This window comes from Pleurodeles waltl, chromosome 4_2 (genome assembly GCF_031143425.1).
Source record: "Pleurodeles waltl isolate 20211129_DDA chromosome 4_2, aPleWal1.hap1.20221129, whole genome shotgun sequence".
In the NCBI taxonomy this organism is placed as follows: domain Eukaryota; kingdom Metazoa; phylum Chordata; class Amphibia; order Caudata; family Salamandridae; genus Pleurodeles; species Pleurodeles waltl.
This window is the reverse complement of record NC_090443.1, coordinates 933,816,917-933,837,567: the sequence shown is the minus strand read 5'-3', so window position 1 is coordinate 933,837,567 and position 20,651 is coordinate 933,816,917. Positions and strand designations below refer to the sequence as shown.

General features: G+C 43.2%; 1 protein-coding gene across 1 annotated transcript in view; it reads right to left on the bottom strand.

Annotated features, from left to right (window-relative positions):
• Positions 1 to 20,651, bottom strand: part of MKNK1 (MAPK interacting serine/threonine kinase 1) — a 150,694-nt gene that overhangs the window by 31,718 nt on the left and 98,325 nt on the right. Inside the window, exons 8-9 of the mRNA XM_069232736.1 lie at positions 16,873 to 16,928; positions 14,019 to 14,114 (exon numbers count right to left, since the gene is read on the bottom strand). Of these exons, the coding sequence (XP_069088837.1) occupies positions 14,019 to 14,114; positions 16,873 to 16,928 (152 nt within the window). The remainder of the gene's footprint in view (positions 1 to 14,018; positions 14,115 to 16,872; positions 16,929 to 20,651) is intronic.

The following is a 20,651-nucleotide window of genomic DNA, read 5'->3' as shown; positions in this document are numbered from 1 at the left end:
ACCGGGAGCAGAAGCGACTGAGCTTCGCGTTTTCCGCAGATATGAACACATCCAGCACTGGAAGACCCCAGAGCCGAACCAGACGAAGAAACAGTGATCTGCGGAGGGAGAAAAGTTGAGGAAGGAATCACCCTGCTCAGCAGATCCACCCGCACATTGACCACCCCCGAATGTACGTAGCCCTGAGAGAAGGAACCCACTCTTGAGCCCACACAAAAATCTTCCTGGCCAGACTGAACAAAGCCCTTGACCTGGTTCCCCCCCCCCCCCCCCGGTTGACATAAGCCTTGGCCACTAAGTTGTCCGTCCGAACAAGTACCACAGTTCCCTTCAGGGACCCCTGGAAATGGATCAGAGCCAACAATACAGCCCTCAACTCGCGCCAATTCGATGACCGATTGGCCTCCAGCGGGGACCAGAACCCCTGAATCTGTGCCGACCCCATCCAAGCACCCCAGCCGGAAAGGCTGGCATCTGTAGTCATCACCACCGGGCTCAGAGGAGACAAAGACAAAGACAACCCTACCCGAAGATGATCTGCCTCCAACCACCATCGCAACTCCCTGCGAATCAATCCGGACCCCGGGTCAGAGAACCGGACCCTGGTATCCACCTTCACAAGAACCATGTCATCAAGCACAGCAGATGGAAACGAGCCCAAGGGACCAGAAATATCAGACTCCAAATGACCTTGCAGCCGCAACCATAGAAGAGCACGGGGGCAGTCTGTACCACAACCTTCCTCACCATGGACCGGAGCACCTCTGACCTCTTTTCTGACACGGTCACCAAGCCAAGAAGAGTCCGAAACCGAGCCCCTAGAAAAACCAGATCCTGGGATGGGACTAAATCTGACTTTCCCCAGTTGATTAAAAACCTGTGGTTTTGCAGGACCACCAGAATTTGGGCCACCTGCCTCTAATAGGGCCTGCGAGGGTGCATGGATCAAAATGTCGTCCAGATATGGATGAACACACACCCCTTCTGAATGTAGCAAAGCCACCAGGGGTGCCAGCACCTCCGTAAAAATCAGGAGAAGACTTGAGGCCGAACGGCAGTACGCAAAACTGATAGTGCTCCTGATCCACAACAAACCTCAGGAACCTCTGCAAAGACCTTGCAACAGGCACGTGCAGGTAAGCATCCTGCAGATCAAGTGACACCAGAAAGTCCCCTTGACTGACCAAGGGAAAGATAGTCAGAATAGACAGCATGCGGAAATGCAGTCCTGATCCAAGCATTCACTTCCTTCAGATTGAGCACAGGCCGAAACCCCCCCCCCCCGATACTTTCTGAACTAGAAATAAGACCGAATAAGTGCCCTGACCCCTTTCTTCCAGCGGGACACGGGAAACGGCCCCTTTGACCAGTAAGCCCCGGACTCCGTCCAACAATGCCTTTCTCTGCGACCCTCCTGCAGGTAGAGGAGTGGGATGTACCCCCGAATCTGAAGGCACCACCACAAAATCAATGACGTAACCATTGGCCACAATGTCCAGCACCCAATGATCGCCGACACTCTCCTTCCAAGTTGAACGAAAGTGACTCCGCCTTCCCCCAACCGGCCCTATGCCAGGCCCACAGTGATTGTCAGGACCCCTTCTTGAACCCACCCCAGTTCGAAGGCGCCGACTTAGGGGAAAAACAGGGCTGAAAACGCAGTTTCCTAAAAGAAAAAGATTTGGCATCCATCTTAGGAGAAGAACGGGAATGCTTCTTCCACCCTTTTCCTGAAGCAGACCCCCCCCTTTATAAGGCAAGGCATGCTTCTGTTCCTTAAAAGCTTTGGAAAGCATGGAAGGTAATTGATCCCCAAACAAGTTACGACCCTCAAAAGGTAGTCTCAACAAGGCAGACTTCTCCCCCGGGTTGGCCTTCCAGGATCGTAACCAGAGGGACCTCCAGGCCCCAATCAAAGCACCAGACGCTAGAGCCGAAGTACAGACTACATCTGAAGACACATCTGCCAACAACCTGGCCTGCTGCTCCATACCAGCCAGGAGCTCCGAACACTCCATCCCAACCTGAACAGCCACCGCCAGTTTATCAAAGTCCTGCACCAACGACTGGGCCGCATAATCAGAATAAATACCTGCCCTCAGAGCCAGATTCTCAGCCACAAAAGCCCTCTTAAGCCCTGAATCCACCTTCCGGTCCGTGGCATCAGTAGGCACACAATCCTCCGGATTGACAGCTGTTTTGCCAATCAGGGTAGCCAAAATTGAATCCAGGCGGACAGAGGGAGGCAATACCTCCTCACCCTCAAGTAAAAAGTTTCTGAAGGAATCGTGGAACCTGAGCCTTATCCACATCTTTCCATTCTCGAAACACCATATCCTTCACAGGTCCCTGAAAAGGCATGACAAGTTTAGAAGGCGTCTGATATTGTGGAAATAAGAGAGAGTCAGAGTTGGTAGGTTGAAACACAGGAAACCCCAAATTGTCCCGTACATGTGCCATCACTTCCCACATCTCCTCCCTGGAGACATATTTACCCCCAGAGGACGTAGATGGAGCATCCCCTTACTCACTCGGAGGAGGACTTCCCTGCAGATGCAGGAGTATGGGTAGCCTTAGCCCGACTAGGCCTGGCCATCCCCGCTTGAAGCGCTCTGGAAACAGCCACCTCGATCATCTCCTGTACCTCCTCCCTGGACATGAGGGGCGCAGCACCACCACCCTGAATCTGGGGGCCCCCAGGGGTGGAAACGCCATCAGCACCTTCCTCCTCTGAGGAGGAAGAAGAAACCATCCTCCGTCTTTTAGCTGGAGCTTTAGGCATGATCTCATCCAAAAAACACACTGCCACCAACCTAAAAAACACCCCCAAATATACAGGGCCCAGGACCTCCCACAATATCCCATCAACCAATCCACACAAAGGTCAAAACAAGAATTTTAGTCAAAATGCGGGCAGAACGCCCGTCCTACCCGCACAGAAACCAAAAAACGCTCTTCGGCATCACTCCGCGGCGAAGAAAAACCGGAACTTAACGCCCCAGCGACCAAGAGCCGGCTGACCCAGTCAGCCGCCTCCCAGGACGAGTCTTACGAGCAGCCCCGCCTGCTCAGAAAAGACGCGCCCGGCCGAAGCACACCTCGTTGAGCTCCGCGTCCCGAGGAGTGCATCCAACGATGTCCCCCAGGCCCCACCGTGAAGGTAAGTTAAAGGGAAAGTCTAGCGTGGGCTAGACAAAAAGAACAGGAGGGGGTGAGGGGGGGGGGGTTTAAAAGGGGAAGGGAGGGTCTAGTGGGAGGCAGGAAGCCTCATTGGTTTAAAGGAAGGCGAGGGAGGGACGGGAGTTAATGGAATGTTGTGCCTTGCGCGAGGCAGTACCTCGCGCCTAGAACACCGAGGTCAGGGTTAGATAATATGGAAAGGGGATTAGAAATGGGGAGCGAGAAGCAGACAAGAGGTGGGGAGCGAGAAGCAGACAAGAGGTGGCGACGTATGACTGTTTCTGTTGTCGCTCCTGCTGATGCCATAGGTTTAAGTACGATTAAAGAAAATCCTTTCAACATACTTAGTATTGGACTTGTCACAAAAATTATAACATGTGATGTACATCGTCCACAAAATGCAGTTGTACAGTACGAGGCGCTATGTTTTAAAAAAAAATTAAAAAAGTGCATACTCTAGTGCCGTTTCAGGTCTCAGCGCAGCACCAGACTTTCTGCCTTAGAAATAATTCTAGAAGCTTACCGGTGCTCTGGCTGGCAGTCAGGATTAGATTGTGCCGGAATTTGGTGTGAAAAGAAAATGCTCCATGCGTTTTTCTTTGTTCTTATATCCAGTTGACAACTATTGAACAGAAAGGGGTTAACTCTGAGACTGCGCGGGTTTTGCTTCCACGTTCAGCTTGAAACTCCTTCAATCTGGACAATGCTTAAGAGGGTGACTGTTTTTAAAATGCATTTGCTGCGGACTGAAGCGCAACATGTGGATAACCTGGCCGTGGAGGAATACCCTGTCCCCAGAGACTGCTACACGGGAGGGGCATGGGATGGTGGGTCATCTGTAGTCAGTGTCCCCTGGTGAGGGCTCTGGCCACAGGGTATGGCATGCCCTGGAGGGGTACTGGTGACGTGCACCTTGGACAAAGTAGAGATGTTCACCTCCACTGACTGGAGAGTTTGTTGACGAGGGCACAGGGCACCAGGGTCGGACTGGCCTACCATACAGGGAAGGGGGGGGGGTGAATGATGGGAAGGGATAATGGTAGATGCAAGGGAGGGGTGATGAATGTGATGTAAGAACTGTTGGTGTAAGAGTAGAGGTATACTGAAGGGTGAGTAGTAAAAGTGGTTGGAGGCCGACAGAACAGACGGGTAAGTAGGGGTGATGGGAAAGATGCAGTGGTAAGGGGAAGTGCCAGGGATGAACTGAAGAGCAAAGGTAGAGTTGAGAAGACCGCTAAATGAAGCATTCGTTAATGCAATAGGTTTTGCCTATTTGATAACAAATAAAAAAATGTAAAAAAGCTTATTGTGAGTTGTAGCTTGGTGAGCAGTTGTGCAACATGATACCATTTGGTTTGAAGATCTTGAGAAATTAAATAAAATCAAAGGGACACTGGTGATAATGGCATTGCTAGAAATACACAGTGAAAAGGCAGCGTTTTATAATTTTTCGAACTACTAATGTGGGACGTCACTATTTGAGCAGCCCTTCTCTTTGCCACTCTAAACCCATTTACCTCTTCTCTGCCAATCTGGAGGCTAAATGAGCTGGATGTTTTTTTTTTTTTTTAAATTCATATTATTCCTAAACATGGCAATTATAAGTAAGGTTTCCAGTTGTCGGTCTTTATTTCTCCACCTAAGTGGATATAAATAAAATTCTTCCTAACTTGGGGGCATACAGAGAGCTTTAAAAATGGAGAAACAGCAAAACTGAAATACATGTGACATTTGGCCATCCTCAATCCAGCACTCCGGGAAGTCATTCTTACTCCATTTATTCCCCGTTCCAACCTTTGTTCTAGTACTGCTGCATAACTTATTTTTTTACTTTTTAGCTCAATCTCCTGCATGAGCACCCCTTTAAAGTAGATTGAAATAATCACGTGAGCGCATAACTACTTTGTTTGAAAATACCATCTCAAATGGGAGGTTCCTACTTCTAGAGCAGCCATCAGGTGCCATTTCCTGGCCAGATGTGGGAATGGTGTTTTACCATGTAATTGTGCACTATTCACGGTATAGCGGCTTGGTTGAAAATGATGAAGAGCGGACCCTATTGAGAAGAGGCAGTGGGGTAAAAATTTGGCGCACAAAAAAAAAATACTGAGGGGGAAGAACAAAGAACGCCTGAAAGAATTAGGGAGAGTAGAGGCTGCAGGCTTTAAATAAGCTAGATAGGGAAATGGAGGGAGAGAAGGCAAACAGGGACAGAAAAGAAGAGAATATGCATGGTTGCGAAAAGGAAGACTTGAGTGAAGATGGTGAAACAGCTGAAACTGCAGATGAGAAAGAGCACATAGACGGACACTGATCAGAGGACAAAATCAACAAAAAGGAACACCCAGGCGGGTGCCTGCTTTGGCTGCAGAGGTGGCACTGATAAGAGCAAACACACGAGGAACAAGCATTGGCAAGTGCAGAAAATAGTGCCACAACCAATAGAAATGGAGGAAAAGTGGCAAGCACAGAAACCAATGAAAAGCAAGGGTACGGGATACAAGCCACTTTTAAGATTTATATGAAATAAAATAGATCCCACCAGCATAGGCAAAACCTAAAAACGTAGGGACAGTGGATGGGGATAGTCGTAAGAGGTGATGGACAAATGATGGATAAAGTTATGAGTAAAATAAGGAGAAGGGTGGTAGGGGTAATGAGATCTGCGAGGACTACTGGCACATGGGACTGGGTAGTAAGAGGTGAGAGGCCTTGGAGATTGACCTTAAGTGGGTAGTCTGATTTTTTTTTTGGACCGTAAATATTTATAAAGTATCTGACGTGGCCCTTCTACTGGAAAGTTGAGCCCCGTCTTACAGTAACTGAAGTGAGACATTACTACTGCCAAGAACAGTGAGAGCTGTGACAACTGCAGAAGATGCTCAATCAAAATCTCCCACACTCCCAGCGGGGAAGTCACAGGCGTTGGAAGCTTTACAACTTTCGATGAAAACCAGGTCAGTGTCAAAGATGAGTCACAAAATTCACTCAGGGGGGCACATGTGTAAGGAACTAAACTGGTAAGGTGAAACATCTGCTGAAGTTGAATAAATTCAATTTCCCAAGTGATACACAGCTAGTTATTTTCCATCTAGTCAACTCTGAACTATTAAAAACATATTAAAGGCTTCAATTAATTACAAATGTAAAGGGTAAATTGACGGTTCTGCACCTGATCCGCACAAAACATGGCAGTTTGTTGTGTCTGTTTAACAGGGCATAGTCTGCTGCTTGGACAACAGTTATCTGCAGGTCTGAATAATCTGCCTTATCTATTTTTTCTGGTTCGCTCGGTTTTTCCTCTTATGTGCAAGTGCTCTGGAATTGCTCCTATCGGTTTGCTACCAGAGCTGGTGCCTCACAACTGGGACACACAAGGTGGAAGGTCTGGTTAGGTTTCTTTATTTTAGGCAGGTTGGTTTTTAGGCGCTGGGACTGGGTTTGAGGGGGGTATATTTGAGGAGTGGGGGGGCAGTTTTAAGGCTCGGGTTATTTTTTATGGTTAGTTTTTTGGGTAGGGTTTTAGGGCTCAGGGTGGGGAGGTTGGGGTAGTTGTAAGGGCTAGGGAAAGGTTTTAGGGCTCAAGGCTGGGGGATGGGGTATGATTTTTAGAGTTCAGGGCAAGCGGCAGTTTGCAGGGCTGGGGTCAGGGAAGTTTTAAGTAGAGGGCAAAGTTTGGGCATCGGGTCGTTTTAGGGGCAGAGTGGGGGGCTAGGGCAGTGATGGGGTGCCAAGGACAAGGGGGGGGAGGGGAGTAATTTACCTCACATCTTGCTTGGACATACATGCTTTTAAAAACAGAATTCGTTGTAGAGGAATGCATGATAAAGATGCAGTTGTTCTTAAGACTGCATTGTTTGGCATGCATCCATCTCACAATCGTCAGTGAAACATGTAGTAAAGTCATTCTGTAGCCGTCACCAGATAAGAAACAACTTTGCTCTATTGATTGAGAGCGGGAATGTGCCTGTAAGGAGCTGACCGGGTTCCAGGAAGACACGTATAATGCCCAGCTCAGAACTTCTGAGGTTCTTTCAATGGAGCTAAGTTGTCCGAGAGCCCAAGTTCCCTCTAGCCCAGCTCCCTAGAAGCAAGATTTTAAAAAAGGTTAGGTCAGGGTCCTGCAGTATATCGTCCATTCAACACTATGCATCTAGAAACTCAATACTGTAAAATGTGGGTTGATGTGATTAAGAATAGAGACAGACTTGAACGTATTGAAGGACTATTACTCGTTAGGATTTTTCACTTATTATAGGATTTACATTATGACAGACAGCCCTTGAAAAGTAAGTGTGGTTGTTCTGGTTTATCTTTCCTACAATTTGACTCTGCACTTTTTGTGCACCACCTCAGACTACTGGAAAAAAAAAAAAAAAAAAAAAAAAAAAAAAAAAAAAAACAGACTTGTGACTGCATTACTAACCTTAATTTAATATGTCCTGGGCTTTGCAATGAGTATTCACGGGTATTATGTAGTGGCCGGTAACAATAGTGATGCTTTTATGTAGACATTTTCACCACAGGAAATTACCAAAGTCTCCAATGCCTTCATATGAAATAAGACAACATTTCTTCATGAAGTCTCATACTCTGGTCTCTTGAGATTACATGTCAAAGTACAGCCGCCAGTTTAACCGCACTTTTGCACTAAAAATATTTTTTTCTATTTTAAACTATAGTAGTTTCAGGACCAGCATAACACTTCTGCTTTAGAAGCTGCCAAAACCACCAATTTTGTAGCATAGGTAAACAATCTTGGTTTCTAGTTGCCGATTATGTTCTTGTAGGGAAGAGAATTTGTTCAAAGAACTCATGCCACAGCATCATCACTAGCACAGTTTGAATAGCAGTGTCAATGTAATGTTTATTTTGAGTCCTACGTTTCAGACCTACTTGGATTTCATAGAAATAGACCCTCTGGTTAGTACACTGGTACAAGTGAACTATGCTTGCCTCCGAGTTTGGCAGAGGACTTAACCTGACAGAATGGTTGCCTTTCACAGTATTAACTCATTGATCATGTACTTCACTACAACAACGTCCTAGGTAGTCTGCAAATTTGAATTAACTTAACAGCAAGGACAGTGTATTAGCCTGGGCACCTTCTACCAAGAATGGCACCTAATTAAAGTTAAGTAGCATCATTTCGAGGTAATGATTATGTATTTGAAAGTGGTCAAGTTCTCATCTCCATCCATTAAGACGATCCACAAAAGAAGTGATTAGTGCCTTAGCTTGGATGTCTTTCATCATGGTGACTGGTGAGAAGCAACTTTCATGTCTGCTCTGAAAGTAGTTGAGCACGTAAGTGAAAATGTCCAGCCCTTTTGCTACACCAACCAAAAACTAGAGGCTTTGGCCTTAAAATCACCCTGCAACATCCTTCATTTTCAGCAACGTGACTATGAAAGGAGTTTACTAATCAGTTCCCTAATGGGGTTTGCCAATTTGAGATTCTTTTCTAAGCTATGTACTTTCAGCAATTTACAGTTTTTTCCAGTTTCATAGAGACCACAACTTTTTAATATATATATATATATATATATATATATACACACACACATATATATACACACACACACACTTCGGCCAAGGCTAATCATCTGTATCATGCTGGGTGGATTGGCATCTCATTTTCTCTAGATAGACTAGGTCACAGCACCAGGTGGATCAAAATGGTGATATTCCTCCTTGTGCATGCAATATTTGGCTTCTACTAGCTTTGACCAGGACTACCCAACAACTTTTTTTTTTACCCTTCCAAGTTCAGCAGTTGATTTCACAAGTTAAGCGATTACAGCAAGTAAATGATTCAAATGTTTGCTATTTTCATTATAACAATTTCAGCATTTAACAAATGTTAAATAAATGTGAAACAATTACAATAACTAACAAGCTCATACACGATTTTTCAGTAACCAATGAAAATTCGACCCAGTGGGTTATAATCTGAGGCAGATTTTCCACATGAACAGAGTTGGCTACATTTGCGGATTAAGCCCGACTGTATGGAACAGCCCTGATGACATTTACTTTCAACCTTTTACTGCACAGTAAGTGCCTGGTATTTTTGTGCTAATTGGTATACTGACTGGGTTGGTCTAGTAAAGGCAACTGCCTAAGAAATTAATGAGGAGATAAATGTATTTGACAACCACCATACTCAAAATTAACCGGGACCTGAAGAAATCTGCCTCTTTTGCTGCACAGAAACAGTCTACACCTTTGTTTAATTGTTAATCTGTTTATTTGGAGTATTTCAAAATCAATGAGGTGCTTAAGTTGTCGTTGACCAACTTCATTAACTGACAGCATGACAGATTAATTAGACCACTGTCCAATGTAAACCTATGCTTCTGTTTTATGAATCATAGCAGATTTGGTTAATTATGAACCAATATATTTTCATGGTCACTAGAACCAACCAGGTTGTTAGTAAAGGATCAGCCTGGATCATTTATATAAAAATGACACAAGGGCTGAGGACAAAGCCCTGCTCACTCCTTTTGCAAAAGGAAACTAATCTGTCCTTTGTGAGCATTACACATGAAAACCTGACTACTGGTGTTAAGAATTTGTCAGCCGTCATTGGTGGCCATTGCATGTTTTCCTGAGCAGAATCGAAATCAAACTCAATCTTATGACCTATCTAGCGAAGAAAGTGGGCAATAGTGATCTGGATCTTTCCACCATCTTGCATGTTGGAGTGAAGATATCAGATGGAAGCAGGTTTTAATGTCACTGTAGTCCATATAATGAAATAGTTATACTAGTAAGTTGTCAGATCAATTGTCTTTTGAATCTTTGCTACAACTCACAAAATTATTTTCATATTTAGCATATAAAAGCTAGAATTACCTTAGATCTCCTTTGTAGGCCCTGTAACGAATATTCATTGCACAGTTTATGAAAATACAGCTTTATGCGATATCCTACTATGTGCATAATATTACTGTAAGACTTCTCGCTCACCATCTCATTGATCAAACTCCTGCATCATTTCAGTATAATCTAAAGTAACAGACTATATTAGTGCCTTTTATTTTGGAGCTCAACCTAACTGTCTACTCCGAGAATGTTTCATGCACTTTTCCAAGGCTGACCTCCGGCGGAGATCACACCACAGTGTGCATCTTGTGCCGGGCTGCACAGATTGGCGAAGTACAGTATGGTATTGCTTTGTATAAAAAAAAAGAAGAAGAAGTCACCATGGCAGAACCCTTGATAAAGCAAGGACATTAGGCAAGTGTCTGATCTCAGCACTGCATCATATCCGTTACAAAAGAATGCTATTCAAAATTATAAGGTTCCTCTATTTTCTAAAGAGAGAACCTCACTTTCCACCCCACTAAAAATCCCAGTTGGGGAGGGGGGCTGGGGATTAAGAGGTGCAGGGGTAGAGATGGCTTTAGTTACAAATAAATTACACACTGGCTCTCAACATATGTACTGGAAACGGGGCATCTAGCTGCCAATGGTTTGCAGCCTGTCCAAGTAGGGGCCTTCGCTCTAGTCAGGGTAAGGGAGTCAGAGCTAAAATAACCTGTGCTCACCCCCTTGGCAACTTGGCCCAAGCAGTCAGGCTTATCTCAGAGGCAATGTGCAAAGTATTTGTACGTACACACAAAAAAAAAAAAAAAAAAAAAACACACACACACACACTAAAGTACTCTCTACCAGTTTAAACAAGACCAAAAAAACATACACAAGATATGAATTTTCAAAGATTAAATCTTAGTATAGGGCTTAGAAACACATTAGCTTCAACTGGGGCTAACAGGGTCTTGACGGAGTCACTTAACAGTCAGACGCCACTCACGAGGGAGGGCAGGCCAGTCATGAAGTCGCACAGACCCTGGGTATAGAACCTTGGAAAATGAGGAGGAAACAAAGACGCTGTACGGCATTGGTTTGTTACTGCTACTGGGGAGGCAATGTGTTGGTTCCTTACTGCTAAGAAGGAAAAGGGAGGCGTTGGTTCCTTATAGTTGGAGGGGAGGTCATGGCGTAGTCAGTGAAGAGGCATTGGTTCCTTACAACAAGGTTTCAGGGGGAGGGGGGGTGAGAAATGAGAAGCCAGCAGGTAAAGGTGCAAGGCATAGACTTTGCGGTGTCACAATCACACAAGAGGGCCACAGATGCATTGGTGGAGTCCGGTGCCATGGCACTCTGGACTCATGCGGTAGCAGGACTTCGGAGGTGTTGTGGCCTGTGTTGCAGGTACTCGTTGCACTCAGTGGGGACCATGGCTCTGGTGCAGGTAGCGGCATAGAGGTAGGGAGGGAAATCTTTCAAATAGGGGATGACAGACAGCAACGCCAGTTCTGAAGTTGTTCTGGAAGTCGATGTATTGGTTGCTTCCTTGTTGCACTAGAACTCACTCCCAAGGGCCCAAGAACTGGATTTGGCATCACTTGACAAGTCAGGACTCTCAGCAAGAGAGGCCGGGTGCTGGCAGATGAAGTGTTTGATGGCCCAGAGTCCTCCTGACAGAAGGCAAGCTCATTTCAAGCCTTTGTGGACCCTTGGAAGGGATAATGTAGAAAGCAAAGTCCAGTCTTTTCACTCTTGGGACAGAAGCAGCAGGCCAGCACAAAACAGGCAGAGTTGGCAGCCCCTCCTACAGCACCCAGCTCTTATTCCTGGCAAAATGTCCTCCATCCAGAAGTGTTCTAACTATGTGGTGTGAGAGGTCCAGTACTTATACCCATTTCGGTCTTTGAAGTATGCAAACTTCAAAGAGAAGCCTTTGTAGTGCACAAGACCGCGCCTTTCCCTACCCTGGCCCCAGACACTCCAGGGGTTTGTAGACTGCTTTGTGAGGAAAGGCACAGGCCTTTTCAGGTGCAAGTGTCAGCTCCTCCCACCACTAGGTCAGGAAGACCCATCAGCCTGATGATGGGCCATCAGGATATGCAGGGTACACCTCAGCTCCCTTTGTGAGACTGTCTATAGTGACTGCAGAAACAGTCCAACTGTCATCCTGACGCACACGTGTAATACTCAGACAGGTAGAGGCACAGAATGGTTAAGCAAGAAAATGCCTACTTTCTAAAAGTTCTCCAAAAGATGTATTTTTAAATTGTGAGTTCAGAAACCCCAAACTCCATGTTTCTATCTGCTTCTAATGGGAAATTACTCTTAAGACATTTCAAGGCAATCCCCATGTTACCCTATGGGAGAGATAGGACTTGCAATAGTGAAAAACTAATTTAGCAGTATTTCACTATCAGGACATGTAAAACACAGCAGTACGTGTCCTTTCAAATACACTGTAGCCTGCCTGTACGGCTGCCTTGGCGCTACTTTAGGAGTGACTTACATGTAGTAAAAGGGAAGACTTGGGCTCTTGCCAGGGTCGAAACAGTAGTTTAAAAACTGCACACACAAACACTGCAGTGGTAGGTCTGAGACATGTACAGGGCTACTCATGTGGGTGGCACAATCAGTGCTGCAGGCCCACTAGTAGCACTTGACTTAGTCACAGGGCACAAATAGGGACCTTTACTAGGGACTTGCTAGTAAATCAAATATGCCAATCATGGAAAAACCAATCACCAATACATTTTAGACAGGAAGCAAATGCACTTTAGCACTGGTTAGCAGTGGTAAAGTGCCCAGAGTCCTAAAACCAACAAAAACAGGTCGAAAACAAATAGGAAGGCGGCAAAAAGTTTGGTGATAACCCTGGAAAAAAGGGTCAGATCCAACAATATTTCTCAACCCCACTGGTCTCACTTTCTCAGGGGTTTCAACTGTAACTTAAGGCAGGCGAAAAGTCAGACATATCTTCCTGACCAAAGCATGACTCTACAGGTTAAATGGAGGGCAAAAGCATTATTTACTATGGAGAACACTTTGACCAGGAGAGTAATATCAGTGTGTGTAAATAAATGGCTTACTTTCTGAATTTAATACTAAAAAATTAAGAAAAATGAAAAAAAAAAAAAAAAAAAAAAAAAAAACACCCCACACAAGAAATTTGAGAGGATTGTCAGCCATACGGAAATTTATGGTACCAGAATGTCTATGGCATTGCAAGATCTAACAGAGTTTTGTTGGCCACAGACAATCATGCAGGGACCCCTCACCTTTGGTAATATCAACACCTTGCTTTGCTCAAAATGTAAACAATGGTTCGGGTACCTTCCTCGCATGAAGGTTACTAAGGCAGACAAGGCATTTGTTTTAGCAGTGGTAGCCTGAAAAGAATAAGGCCTACAGCAAACCGTCCCAGATGTTCCACCCTTGGGATGGTTTTGTGTGTTATATTCTATTACACAGAATGTTAAAGGGTAAATTCTTAATACCCATGCTGCCCAAATTCAGTTAAGGATTGCTTTTTTTTTTTTTAATCCAAATGCCATCTGGAAAAACGTCCTAACGGCATTCACACACTTATCAAACTTCATCCCATATTAACCAGCTTTGAGTTCAGTCCAAGCACACCAACACAGATTGCATTAGGTACTCCTGATAGTTAAGGAGAAATACAAGTCACATGCATGTGTAATCAATAGGTCGTTAATCACTGAAGAGAAGCAGTAGGGATCGAATAAGAACATTTCAGATTTGTAAACCTAGACATCCAAAATCATTTGGGTTCTGCGGTAGCACCAACATGCTAAAAGACAAAAGAATCAGATACTGGGCACTCAAAACTTCCCTTAACAGATACATTTTCTATTAATAACACTTGCAATTTAAATGTCTCCGTATACTTTACGTTGACTACACTTTCAGTTTTTCAGCATGATCGTTCAGTTGTAGAAAATAAGATGGTTCATTTTATCCTCGGGCAATACAAACATCATTTAAGTGCAAGGTTCACTTACTGGAGTCGTTAATTCTGGAGTAGTTATCGGAGTACAAGAGCTGTTTAATTTTACTCCACTTCCAAGATCGAAGTCACAGATTTTCACTGGTGAAAACTAGGGGAGGCAGGGATTAAAATAAATAAAAATTGAACAAAGAAAAGACCATGAAAGATGTGAACAATGTTTTGGAGTTGGCACTTTCATGTTAGCCTTATACTTATGGACACGGACACAGACACACACGAGTGGTAAAAACAATCTGTAATTTCATGCATAGGTATTTAGGCGCCAACCTTATTTAGGAAAGCGAAATTTATAAGACAGAAGAACTCTTGCAGTAATTCAAGAATGGGTGTGTTGGCATAGCTGCATCGCATCCCAGTGCAGGGAATAATCTCAAAGTCACGTAATTTACTCAGTTCACGAAATAGGAGTGAACTGTACACTGAACTATGTACACCAGTGTGGATCACCACGTCTACACCCGTGGGCATTCTCGGAATTAGTCAGAAAATTCCAGTATATGTGGCAAACTACTCAGTCTGAAATTAGTGGCGATTCAAAACATTTGAAAAATTTGTCACACTTTTAGCTCAATTAAGTACATAAAGAAAAGGTTGTGAAATTCAGTAACTGAGTCACATAAGATAAGGACAGATTAGGGTCCCTAGCAACAAAGCAATCACCACTGAAATAAAGCATGGAGTTAAAACAGTACATGGAGAACACCATAGGAATGCCTAGTATTATACTCACAACAACATGATAGCGAGTTAAACTTAAGCGATGGGGTGACATTGCATATAAATACTAAGCCTTAAAACCACGCACTAGTTCAGAACAGCAGAATCCAACCTCTTGATAAATAGGCTTTTCAAAAGTAGTCTTAAGGTGTAGTATTTCATACCAGAACACAGAATGATGGCCACTTCTAGAGGTACATATGGTTGCAAAGGAGCTGGGTATTTAAAAGGAGTCACTAAAGGAGATCCGTTGTTTTCCTGGACTATCTTAACATTACAACTAGGTTTACTTGTCCCTCTCGAACTTGATTCCCATTCTCTTTTGACAACACTCGGGCTACCACATGGGAGTCTGCATCCAAAGGGGATTTGTGGATCCTTGTCTGCTTTGCCACCCATGTTTTCAAGAGACGCCACTGCCATCCTAAGTGCAGCAGTCTTAGCTCAATTGCAGTGCTACTGTTTGCAATCACTTGCTGATGGCTCTATGGCACATTGGCAGGGGGGGGGGGGAGGGAATCACAAACGCTTGTTTCTTAAGCTAAGTTTCTATAAAATGCTTCCCTTGCCCTTCTTATAGCCCAGTGCTCCCACTTTGATCCTCAGTGCCAAGATATCCTTGAGTGAAAGTGTGTTCAACAAAATACATTTAAGTAAAAAAAACACTTCTGAAATCCATAAGTCTGTAACAGACAACGTCTTCTGTAAACACAAACTTAAGAGGAAGCAAGCAGAATAATGGTCCCTTGGTTTGGCACAGATCATAGTCTTTGTTCAAGTCACGAATATCAACATTTCTAATTATGACAGCTGTGGATGAAGCATAAACTATGTAGATGGGTGCATGTAAAGTTAAAGATGCGGATGCCCAATCTTTGTAGATATTACCCAGGGAGAACCACATGCTGCATCCAACATGTACCTTGAAACCAGTTAAGAACTGAAAGTGCCAGAGAAAAGTATTTTTTGATTAGGCGGAAGAGAAACAAAAAAACAAAAAAAGCCCAAAAGTCTTAATGGCGGGATAATTAATAGGGGCCTACGGGCTCACATGCCATTTGCAACCAACTGAGATGAGCCGGTGCAGGATGACAGAACCTATGATGTTAGAGCCACCAATCCAAAGGGAAATAAAACCCTTGCTTACATATCACAAAACTAGGATTAGTGCCAGTGGTATGATCTCAATCAAGGCTGGAAATAATCGGGGTGGTCCATCAGCTGCATTACTATTTCAGCCTGCATTAGACTGCAGGCTTGCTTCGTCTACAATAACCAATTCTGTTGAAATGGAATTGGAACAGAGTCAGATTAAAATGATATACTGAAGATAAATTAGGACTACAAGAGATCATCCTTAGAGCTCTACTTAAACCGCTGTAGCAGATTGCAGATCTACCTAAAGAGTTTAACCAAGGCAAAATGTTCACAAAGAACTTTGGTTGAAACGGGGTTGGGAGGTGAAGGAGATGTAAGTTGAGATGCCCTGCACGGAGACAACCGAGTTTAAAACAAGCATTAGCAAAGCCAATAGGTTTGGTATGTGCAAACTTCAAACCTACTGGCTTTACCATTAACCGTATTCTGGCAGTTCTGGGAAACTAAAGCAGTCAAAAGCTCCTGAAAATAAACACAACTGCCGCAGGGGGGCAAAAAAAAAAATCCCTCTTTTCCAAAGCATGTTTTTTCTGATATGTTCACTTGTTTCACACTTCTGCTGCGCTGTTTGCAGACCAGTTTCAAATGTATAAGTATCCCCTCATGCAACACAACTCCCAAAATGCTGGCAGAAATATAGTGAGGCTGAAATCCAAGATGAGACCATGTTTCAAGCCAATGGATGACGGTTTGAAAGCAAAAGAAGCCAATAGCAGAAGTAGGCTGACCTAAAGCCTGTTAAAGTATTACAATACTTTCACAATAAAGTGATATAAATGTCAGACCCAAATAGCAGAGACTTGCAGTTTGAAGACATGTAAAGTACAAACAGTCACATTTCTAAACGGCTGCCAACTTCCAATCTGCATGTTAATAGATTTAATTACGGAGATGCCACATAACATTCGGGTAGTTTCTTCATGCTAAATTCAGATTGATATAACATGTACATTAAAAATATGAAAATGCACCTTATCTTCAAATTCACATAGGATATTTTCGGGCTTCAGGTCTCGGTGGGCAATACCTATAACAAATAAACAAAAAACAAGAATACATTTTCCACAACATAATTCAGGACTGATCGATCGTCCCCTCAAACAGCCTTCTGAACTTATTAGTTTGCCTGCCTTCATGGAAGGAAAACATCTCCACTATAAATAAACAAACACATATATACACACACACACACACACACACACACGTTTTAACAAGCTATGCTGATGAATCTGCAGTTGACCTAACCAGACATGTCCAGAACAGGCCACGGAGGACTAGATCAATGCCACATTTTCAAGATAATGGACTATGCAAATAAATCGCATATAAAACTTTACTATATGTAAAGTTTATTTTGTATGATGTCCTGAAGATCTGTGATGGATCCAGCTGTCCTGTACCTTCGCCTAAAAGCCCTGTCAATTACATTGCTATGCTCATGCATTACTTATCGTCTAGGGATGATTACTTCAAACACATCAGAACAACCAACCATTAAAAAGGTCTCAAGACAGGTACAGAAAGAGTACCGTACACTGAAGCGATGCAATCGTGCAGTGTTGCTTCCTTTGCTTGTACTGGGATGTAGAGAAACAAAAAAACAAAAACAAAAAACAAAAAAAAAACTCACTACATCTCGGTTTATTCTACTGCATACTTCACACCACAAAACCCTACAAAATGACCCAAATATCAATGGAATCACTAACCCTTGGTCGTAGAGCTTGCTACAGACAGTGATTGTTGTACAATCAATAAAGAACCTCGCAACAGATCAAGAGCCATCCATCACCTGCACCAACCATCCCATGATGGTCACCGCCTACACCTCGCAGACTAAAGTCTTAAAAAGTCAGTCAAATTAGAACAGCTCAGTATCAACTCAAACGCATATTTCTAAATACTTCAATAGAGCCACACATGAGGCTAATTGACAACTTTCAGAGAGACAACAGTGAAATGAAAAACATTCCTCTGAATTTTAAGTGCTGCTATATAAGGTTTATCTGATGGAATTCCTTTTTTGGCCCAAAAGAGAAGTTTCTAAATTTACTGAAGTATCAGCTTTCCATTTTAAACACAGATAAATTACAATTGGCAACATGGCACAAATTACATTTGAACCAGATGCTAAATTTGTCAGTTTTAATTTATACAATTATGTGAAGTAACATGATCAACGTTTTTGCGTGGATTATTAAGGACTTTTGAATGTGCTTAACAGCAGTGAAATCTAGTGATAACCACTAACGACGGCATGGTTGTTGGAAAAATGAGACAAATAAGCCTAGTTTTAACTAACAGATCTAAAACACCCCATTAATGCTCTTCCGAGAGCTTAAGGTTAGCATAGATTGTTAAGGTTATCTAGATTTTATTTCAAAGTATCACCACTAAAGCATTCACAATTACACCCTCGTCGTAGACTCACACTTCCAACAGCAGCGCTACAATGCATTTTCTGAGGCACAGAAAGCAGTGTAATGTGTTGTGCTTAGAAAACTTTCCAGATAATGTACTCCCGAAGAGTCTATAGGCCTGGCCTTGATTAATTCGTAGTTGTACAAGTCAGATTCTATCCAACAGCAGGCAAGCATAAGGGGGGAAAAAAAAAAAAAAAAAAAACACACACACACACACACACACAAAGGAATGAGTTAAATGTTCACGCTACAGTTGGATAAAGCTACAAACCGGAACAATATTAAAGTGGAAATTGCATATTTATGACCCCAAACACCAATTGGAATGAAATGAAGAGGCGGCGTGTTAAAGTATTAACTAGCAGAGTGAAGGTCTGGGGCACGGAGGACGAGGGGCTAGTCTAGGCACGGCGGGGCCACTCAACATTCAGAGCATTGCTAAAGGTAAATATAGTGGAAGGAGGTACCACACAGTGCCTGTCCACCAGCAGCTCCTCGCCTCTCCGCATTTCAGGAAGAGAATCAGGTCAGGAGGTGGCGAGAGGCAGGCAGTGCTGGGAGGAAATGTTCTGATCGTGATGCTAAGTTAGGCAGTGGTTAAGAACAGACTTTTAAAAGTACTAGTAGCTCAAACACGGGATAGTTAAATGAATGTGCTTTCTTAGTGGGACCCCGTGGAGGCTGAGAAGTCCTGGAGTCGAGCAGGCACGGTTATTACGAATACGTGTCTGGAGCAGCCTGAATTAAGTTTCTAGGGTCTTAACATTACTAAAGGACGTTAAGGCGAGCTGCGTTACACCGAGTCATTACGTGGAGGTAAGTTGCAAAACTATTATGGACTTGTTACTAGCTCCTAACACTCGATCATATGAACAAAGTATATTTTTAAATTACTAAATGGAGTACTTTAAAATAATTTTATTTTCTAAATTACATAAGCATTAATATGTATAAGTATTACATGCAAAACTACATGCAGAGAAGCACTAAGCAGTGGAGGTGATCGTTTGACAAGGGGCTGTGAAAAGGGAGACATGTACGATATGCACAGAAGCACATTGGAGCCCTTCAGAAAGGAGCAAGCAGGTCATCTGTGCCCTTTGCCCAATCAAACATTTTAAGAACATGGCCATGAGAGAATACACATTTCCAAATGTCTATAGCACATAGTCATCCAAGTTAGCGATGCACTTCAGTTGAAAAATAAACGTGACAGCAATTCTTTGTAAGACCCTAACTGAAGCCCAAAGTATGACAAAGTTTTAGCATAACAGGTCCTGGAGCATGGGGAGGAGGAAGAGCAGGGGAGAGGAAAGTGGGAAGGAAAGCAAGTAAAAGATGAAGATTTGCGAACGGAGCAGTAGCGAAGCACGGGGGCAGGAAGGAGTATTCTAGAGAGTAGAGACATAAGTGCCAGGACAGCAATTTACCCCATCAAGAAAAAAAAAAAAAAAAAAAAAAAAAAAAGAGTATATATATATATATATATACATACACACACACACACACACACACACACACACACACACACACACCCAAAAACAATGTTCAATGTGTACCATTGTTTTAAACCCAACTACAAAAGCGGTTAGCAACCTATGCCCACAATTAGTGTGCAGGTTGCTAAAATGGTCTGGGTGAAGATTCAGTAATTCACTGTCTGCACCATGCTCCAGAGGTTAAGCCAGCTGCAGTCTGCAAACTTGGGGCCAGATTCACAAAATAAATGTTTTACTCCAATAGTACCACCTCATGTACTACTAAATGCAATTCACAAACCTACTGCAGAGATTTCGACCTCTATCTTCACTGCTACCAGGGCGTAGCCATCTGTACAGAAAAACCCACACATGCAAGTGTGACTCCATAGTAAATATGGGAGGTAACTAGACAGTGGTTGGACACTGAGGAACAATTACTACAAAATCGATGGTGGTATGGCAATTCAAGAAGGGTGTTAAGGAGGTATAGGTCAATACAAGTCAAGCACCACCACACTGCAACACACTCAAAGCAATTAAGCAGGCTGCAACACTAAAATCCCTTACAAAACAATGGAAAAATAAAATCTGAACTGATTATATACTTCAAGTATTAAAAAGTACATTTATGTTCAATTTTATTTGTAATGTAATAAATGTTAAAATGTAATTTAAGGTAGTTTACAATGTATCATAAAAAATAATTTTAGTAGGTAGTATGCTGGGCCTTTTTCTTAAACTGCTCATAGGTTAGTATGTTTAGAATTATTTTAAATTAATGGTATTTTTAAATAAACGTCATTCAATTTTGTTGAGGGAGATCACCTCACTAGTGACAGAACTCCA